The sequence below is a fragment of the Oryza sativa genome, chromosome 5 (assembly GCF_034140825.1).
Source record: "Oryza sativa Japonica Group chromosome 5, ASM3414082v1".
Classification (NCBI taxonomy): Eukaryota; Viridiplantae; Streptophyta; class Magnoliopsida; order Poales; family Poaceae; genus Oryza; species Oryza sativa.
In genome coordinates, this window is record NC_089039.1 from 15,780,419 (window position 1) to 15,789,156 (window position 8,738).

Consider the following 8,738-nt stretch of genomic DNA (forward strand, 5'->3'; position numbering starts at 1 on the left):
TAGTCCCGGTTCCATTAAAAACCGGGACTAAAAACGATTTTTAGTCCTAGTTTAAAAATTTTTGATCTTTAGTCTCGGTTGGTAACACCAACCGGGACTAAAGATGATTTGTAGTCCCGGTTTATCCCCTGTCAGATGTATGTCAGGGGGTCGGGGATCTTTACTCCCGGTTGATACTACCAACCGGGACTAAAGATTACCACTTTAGTCCCGATTGTTGATACCAATCGGGACTAAAGATCAAGTGATCTTTACTCCCGGTTGGTATTACCAACCGGGACTAAAGATCGATCTTTAGTCCCGGTTGGAGTTATCAACCGGGAGTAAATATTTCTCTCCCACATCCGATCGGTTAAGTCCCAGACAGATATTTAGATAAGATTGGAACATCCCCTCTCTTCCTCTTCTCAGATCCAATCCTCTTCCTCCTCCCCTTCCCTCTCTTCCTCCTCTCCTCCCCTTCCTCTTCTCCTCCCCTCTCCTTCCTCCTCCCCTCTATTCCGTCTTCCATCAGCCGGCCGGCGGCGGGCGGCGGCGCCACGGCCGTGAAGGGGGAGGCGGCGGCGGCGGCGTGGCCGCGCGTGGGGAGGCGGGAGGCGGGCAGCTCGGCCGCGTGCGTGGAGGCGAGCGGCTGCGCGGCCGCGCGCGTGGAGGCGGGCGGCGGGCGGCGGCACGGCCGCGCGCGGGCAGGCAGCCGGCGGGCGGCTGCGGAGGGCAGGCGGCCGGCGGCGGCCGCGGCTGCACGCGGGTAGGCGGCGGCCGGGCGCCGGCTCGCTTGTTTTTTTTGTTTTTTTTTATAATTTGTGTTTCACTGGATGTATAATTTTTTAGATATTGTGATTCATTGCATCGCATGGATTTAAGATGTATAATTTGTATAATCTGTGATGTATTTAATTTGTGTGTAGTTTTTTAGGATTTGTGATGTAGTTGATCTGTGTGTAGGATTTGTGATGTATTTGATTTGTGTGTATAAGTAACTTAATATTTGGGATGTTGATTTGGGGATGTGCATCTCATTCGATTTGGGAAAAAATACATAGATTAACACTAGCCATTAGCAAATCAACAACAAAATAATAATAATAATAATAATAAAAGATCTTGAGGAACTGTCGCTTCCCCTCTTACACCAACCGGGGCTAAAGATTCCCCCTCTTTACTCCCGGTTAGTAACACCAACCGGGACTAAAGATCGATCTTTAGTCCCGGTTATTTGAACCGAAACTAAAGATAGCGATCTTTAGTGCCAGATTCGTAGTCTCGGTTGGAAAACCGGGACTACAAAAGGTTTTAAACCGGGAGTAAAGAGCATTTCTCTACCAGTGAGGACAGTGCAACACACTAGATGGAGTTGACTCTATAATTTTCAAAAAAGTTTTTTTTTGTCAAATTAATATGTCATTCTTAATGCAGACATGCAGTACATCTAATTTTATTTAAACATGCATTAATTACACGGTAAGAAAGAAAATATTTACCAAAGAAAACCTCAAGATATTATACACAATAGTTGTCGCTCTCTCAACCACCTCAAAAAAGTGAGATCCTTATTCTTAACTAGACTGCACATTGCTAAGAAAAAAATGTGTAACATGAGTAAATATAATGTGCAAAGTGGATTTGCTTTGCTAAACAGGTTGAGTTCATTGACACAATCTACACCCTCCATATATAGATCATCAAATCACTACCACGGAGCATCACATTAGTGCCACCGTGTCGTCGGTTCGATAAAACCTGACACTGATGATGGTCTCCCGCCTAAGAAAACGAGCTCATGCGATGTAGAGGCTACAACCAGTATATATAGATCGATGAGAAGACATTAGTGCCCGACCTACATCCAACACATATTGGTCAGTGCATAGTCAGTGTTGTGTTATGGTATACTGATCGATGCACAGTTAGGGTTATGTTATGGTATAAATCAACACGGATGAATAACCCATCAGTACCGAATCTAGTCGATTGGAGTGGGATGGGATGCCCTTCTGGCAGGATTAATGGTAGAAATATTAAGCTAATGTAAGAGGTCGAAAGGTAGAAACAATTGACGTAGTGTGGTAATAAAAGTTAGAACTAAATACATGATGTGCATATCTAGAGAACAGAGACAATTTATATATACCATATGTATGAATGATCGAAAAGCTAGAAAAAAATTTGGGCACATGAATGATCCACATAACTTCATGATCAAGAGAGAATTAACAATAACACTACACTTAGTGGTGAGCAACTCTATAAGTAAAGGATAACATAACAGTGTATAATCCTCTCCTACAAGCTAGCTATTTTTTGAGGGTTAATTAAGCTCTTGTTCAATAAGTTATCATTCAGGAAAAGCACCAAGGGTGTGTTTTTGATGAATCATGGAAGTATGACTTAATGAGGTTGCAAATACTGATAACGAGTATTAAGCTTTCAATATAAATTTACTGAGACTAGGGATTGTTCACAACATAGTCTCTGTCTAAGCTCAAGAACATTTCCATTGTCACTCCTTACATACGCCCACTGTTGGAAGTGATATGTGATATATCTATTATTTTGCATTCGTTGGCCGTGCCATCAATACTGGCTTCAAACTTAGAAATTTTCATCCATAGCATATGCGGTATTAAAAAATGGCACTGAAAATTTTCGCTTTCGACTGGTACCACGTGTCACTCGTTTTCCATCTATCCATAGCCCTTCCATCTCATCTAAAGTTAACCGAGATATATAATTTGGCCCAAATTACCTCTTAACATATATGTGCCCCCATCTCCAATTTTTTCCTCAAGCCCCCACCTCCCTAACTAAACCTAAAACAGAGATGGAGAACAGGGAGAGCCGCAGCTCATTGCCAGCACGTAGCAATTCTTGTTTCTCTCTCTCTTTCCCTAGAAGAAAGTCGAAGAGGAAGTGCAAAGTGGTTACCACGTGCAGAAGGAATTGAGTAAGAAGATCTGAAGATGGAGACAAAGATACAAAGAATATAGAGAGTTCAGTTCTCTGTTACAAGAAGTGAGAAATTCTCTGCTAAAGATCATAACGTGAGCTATATATGCAATGCAAATCGATGGTGTCCTTTGGAATTTAATTTTTGCAAATCAATGATCGAATAGGACACAACAAATTAGTTCATCATGGGTTGGGTACAGGGGAAGGAGTCGCCAGCCGCTGTACTAATCACCTTCTCTCACGATGGTGAGGATGAAGAACATGAATAGTCCAGCCCAACCAAGTCAAGTGAGGACTAAAGGCAAGTTCGTCCTTTTCTGTCTCACCACGGTTGTGATGAAAGTACTTTCGATCGAAGAAAAATGAGTGATCTATGCAATTAGTTGAAATCGAAAACTTTTTGTGCTATTTTTGATACCAATCGACCTGATTTATGTGCTAAAGATAAAAATTTGTCAAACTTCAAGCGAGTAATTAGTACAAACTAATTAAGGAATCACGAGTTCATTATTCATGAAGGGAGAACTTTTGGTTCATAGAAGACGATCATATATGTAACACTCGCGAAATACACTACAACTTGTAAGTATTTTAGGGAAAAAAATAAAGTCCATAATGAAATTTTGGACACTGTGGAAATTTTAAAAAAAATCAACAGTGAATATTAAAACCATTCACTAATTCATCCTTGAATTTTTAAAAGTCATACACACCTTTTTTTTACTTTCACTAGAATTTAGAGTGATTGTAGATGACGTAGTGAAATTTTGTAAGGATTAAAATCAAATTTTTAAAAAGAAATTGGCTTCCAAAAATTTGTAAACAAGGTTACTTTGTCTATTCACATCTATAACCTACATAAATTTGGTATACGGGCAAAAAACTAAAATGTATAAATGAGAGACAACAAATAATTTAATTATGATGCAATGCAACACTTTTTTCTGGCTGAACTGTGCAACCAAGAGTTTTTTTTTCTGGTGCCTTTTAAACTGATTTAGTAATTTTAGAAATATTCAAATAACATCCAGGGATTTTGTTTATGTTTTTGAATTCAAATTTAAAAGCTAGTAGAACATGAACTGAAAAGTTCTTAGAAGATGTTGATCCTTGGTGTATATAGAACCAAGATAATTAAATCCAGGATACAATATGTATTTAATTTTATATATTATATGTCATGGACAATTGTATTCTATTTTGGTTGTATCCAGCAGCGGATCTAGAAAAATGATTTGTTGGTGTCATAATGTATCTATTGGTGTCATAGCATGCTAATTATATTTAGACTATAGTGTTATAATATATGAATAAACAGTTTAACTATAGGTTTTGTTGAAAGTTGTCGGTGTCACCTGACACGATGCTAACACTGTAGATGCACCCATGGCTGCACCAAATTAATCTAGGTAAAAGTACTCTTTAGGGCCAATGATTTTTATTGTCATTTCAGTAATTTTCCAAATTCAAAAATTATTTTAGCCTTGGGCTACATCTCCATATTACCCAAAATACTCTATACTCCATTCAAAGGTTGATATGTGACATAACTATTTTGATAGTTTATAAGTGTATAGTGTCACGTCTTAAATTAAGTTCGGGTTACTTAATTTGCTGACTTATTTCATGAAAGTTGAATGCTCAAGGTTATATAATGAACTTTTACCTGATTCTAATAACACTACAATTCGGAGTACTAAATATTATCGCAAATTCACACTTTCACAAAACTATATATAGACTTGGTATGCAATGAATTAACGTAAAACAATAGATATACATGTTAGGGTCCCTAGTACTATGGTAGTCATGGATAACTTTTATATTTTCGTTTAATATGTAGGCTGTGTTTAGTGTTTAGTTCCACACTAAAATTGAAAGTTTGAAGAAATTGAAACGATGTGATGGAAAAGATAGAAGTTTTATTTGTAGGAAAGTTCAATGTGACAGAAAAATTGAAAGTTTGAAGAAAAAAGTTAGAATCTAAACAGGGCCGTAATCTTACAATAATTTTGTCAAAATATCCCTAGTTTCTGCTTGAAAGTAACATCAATGAGTCACATCACAAATCATTCTACTTATAGATTAGTAGAAAATGCAAGTAAGACGGTAAAATAGTACTCCCTACCTTCTTTTTTTTCATATGACTTTGATGTAAAAAAAAAGAGGGATTGTATAGTAATATAATAGTAACTTTAAGGTTAGCGCATTGTCAGCATCAGCAATTTGTTTTGCTTGTGCTAGCTTTACGCATCTGACACGTCTTACTTTTGGAAGAATCTCACTTCTATATATGAATACTATTCAACTGCATTTTTCTGATTTTTATACTAGCAAGTCAAATTCCACCTTAACCAACCCACTTCACCAGCAGGTTGCACATATCATGTAGATCTAGGTATCAATTTTCGAATCCAACTCAAATTCTAACATGGACCTAACTGTCATGTTACTTGAGAATTCCCCAACAGCTAACAAAAGGAACATGTTAACATGACCAAGCATTGACGTCTGATTATATTGTTGATGCAAGCATGTGGGTACCTCATTATTTATCATTGGATGATTGAAAACCTGAAAAAAAAAAAGCAAAGAGACTCTAAATAATGATTAAGTTTCATTTTGATCTCTTAACGCGTTAAGAACAAACAAAAGGGAAAATGTTCTCGAGAAATTATATATTGACATAAGTTTGTCGATTAAACAAATCAACAACTTCAGGGACATAGTAGTAGCTAGGATCGATCGATCTTTATCATCCCAAGTGCAACCAGGTTTTCATAAATTAAATCCCAAAGTCAAAGACAACCCTAATGGATTCATGTGCTCTTTGCTCTGGACCACATTGCATGCATGCCCTCCCTCAACCTATTTATCTCATCACTAATCAGTTACCTCTCCCATTATTTTTTTCCTTAAAGAGCAAGTTTAATAGTAGATCCAACTACTTATCGTAAGCCTATATCTTTTCTTTATATAAAGCTAATGCCCACTAAAAACCTAAAGTTCAATATGCAAGCATAGTATTTATTAGCACTCCTAAAATCTACATACAAGCATTGCACATCAACCCATTAAGCACACAAAGCTCAACATGCAAGCATATAGTAATTATATCTACAATTTACTTCATTCTAAAACTAAACATACACATGCTAAATCATCATTCTCAAATCATTTCATAATATTTCAAGAGTAATTGCATCGTCGGTACACGAACTTGCCAGGTGGGTGTAATCTAGTGCATGAACTTGTAAAGTGCTCGTTTTTGTGAATGAACTTGTCTGGTGCGTGCGGAGGAAGGCGAAAAGGACACTACATGGCTAATCCTACTGATTTAGGGGCTGGTTAGGAAATTATGTAAACATATATATCAGATGGTTATTATTAGACATACACCTCTTTAATAAAAAAATAGAATGGGATATAATGATAGTAGAAAAAGATAAAGAAAAAGAGCAATGATATAAGGGTTAGAAATATATGAAATTCATTATTTCCATGACAAAGGATAAAGTAGAGACCAAATTTCTAAATATTATATGTTTTATGCATGCATACTCACTACACATATGCACGTCACATCTTAATCAACATCATCTTCGTAAATTTAATATGGTCAAGTTATTTTGGTCCTCGTTCGCACGGACTAAACAAGTTCGTTTACTGAAACGAGCATTTTACAAGTTTATGTACTAAATTTCACCCACCTAACAAGTTTGTATACCACCAATACAATTTTCCAAATCATTTCATCATCTCTCCATTATTTAACATATATCCCGGAGCACAGCGCGGGACGTCATCTAGTATTAGCTGATAATTAAGGTTATCTCTAGTTTTTTTCTTCTCTATTTCTCTCAATGTATATTTAATGTATTTATTTTGGGTACTAGGTGAAACCTCGCGCATTGCTGCGGGAATTTAGTATGAAGATATACATTGAAACATTATGTGAATTATGTTGGATGATAATTAAACATGTTTGTATTTGAAAAGCTCTTAAATTATAAAAACTATAAAGATATAGCATGTTTGCATGATGTTTAAATGTGATGATTGTTAGTGGTTGATGATGTGGCATCTTGTTAATTAGTGTATGATGATGTGGCATCTTGTTAATTAGTGGATGATGATGTGGCATCTTGTTAGTAGATGATGATGTGGCATCTTTGCATGAAGATATACATTGAAACATTATGTGAATTATGTTGGATGATAATTTAACATGTTTGTATTTGAAAAGCTCTTAAATTATAAAAACTATAAAGATAGAGCATGTTCGCATGATGTTTAAATATGATAATTGTTAGTGGATGATGATGTGAAATCTTGTTAATTAGTGGATGATGATATGTCATCTTGTTAGTGGATGATGATGTGGCATCTTTGCATGTTAAGCTTAAGGAGTTAGTGAGGATAAATTTATAGTAAGATAGGATATGAAGAGCTAGCTCTCCATAAGAGCCAACACCCATCATTTTTCTTTACTTCTCTCCTCCGTATAATATTATAACTGATTTATAGCTTGCTATTATACCTGCTTTAAATGGGCTATCTCTCTCTCATATTCAAAAGTGCCAAACCCCACAGGGCTAAAAGCCTAAAAGCCACAAATCACAACCAGGCCATCTCCTGAATCTGGTACATATCTCACAAAGTCATAGGCCTCATAGCTTAGCTAGCGGCTCACATCTCTCACTCTCTTTCTCCAAAGTCCAATCTCTCTCTGGTCTCGATCTACCTAACGTACGTAGCTCGCCGAGGAAGAAGATCGAACATTATGCTTCCGAAGAGCTCGAGCCAGAAGACGCTGCGAGCGGCCATGCTGGAGGAGAGGGCGGCGTCGGCGACCAGCACGACGACGATGGCCAGCCGCCTCCTCCACTCGCCGGACGCCGCCGTCTCCAACCCTTCCTTCCGCGTCTACTACGGCGTCGCCTCCGCCGGCTCGGTGCCGTTCCTCTGGGAGTCGGCGCCGGGGACGCCCAAGAACGACGCCATCTTCGCCGCCGCCCTGCCGCCGCTCACGCCGCCGCCGTCCTACTACACCACCAGCAAGAAGGGCTCCGCCGCCGCCGCCAAGGCCAAGCTCGCCAAGTCCACGTCGTCCAAGCGGCTGCTCTGCTCCTCCTCCAGGCAGGCCGCCAGCTTCGTCCACAGCATCATCCCCAAGCTTCGCCGGAGCCACACCATGCCGTCCCCTATGAGGAGCTCCGCCTCGGCCACGGCCGCCGCCGCCAGCGACGGCGAGCAGGTGCAGTGCGGCGCCCCGAGGAAGAGGCTGGTGGCGAGCCCGCGGTCGTCGTTCTCGTCCACGTCGAGGGGCGACGACGACGACGGCGAGGTCGCCTCGCCGACGTCCACGCTGTGCTTCCGGACGCGGCACTCCGGCGGCGGCGGCGGCGGCGGCAGGAGACTGCACGGGCTCTTGGCGTCCGTGGTTGGAGGTAACTAGGGTTACATTTTTTTTCCTGTTCATGGCGATGTCTCATTGCAAGTTTGGAGGCAATGTCCATGCGGCGTCACACCATTGCCTTATATGAAAAGAAACGAGTACATTTTTAGTTGGATTAGAGTGGATCAACAAGTACTTACGAACTGACCCACTCATGTCTCCCTAAGTATAAGAGGTGAAATTAATGGTTGTACGGTTATATAATATGAATATGGACAATGTACCAATGTTGCACCAATGTGTCGATGATCTAGTCTTGTAGTAGGGTTTACTTCAGAGGAAGTTGTGCTTTGTTCATGAAAGAAATCAACAATAACGTGTTTGATACATA

General features: G+C 39.5%; 1 protein-coding gene across 1 annotated transcript; it reads left to right on the forward strand.

The window, feature by feature from the left end:
• Nucleotides 1-3,192: 3,192 nt before the first annotated feature.
• LOC4338455 (uncharacterized) lies at nt 3,193-8,738 on the forward strand. The gene is given in 3 exon segments (XM_026025652.2): nt 3,193-3,291; nt 7,707-7,728; nt 7,731-8,738. Coding segments are annotated over 3 exon segments (798 nt in total). The 3' UTR covers nt 8,408-8,738.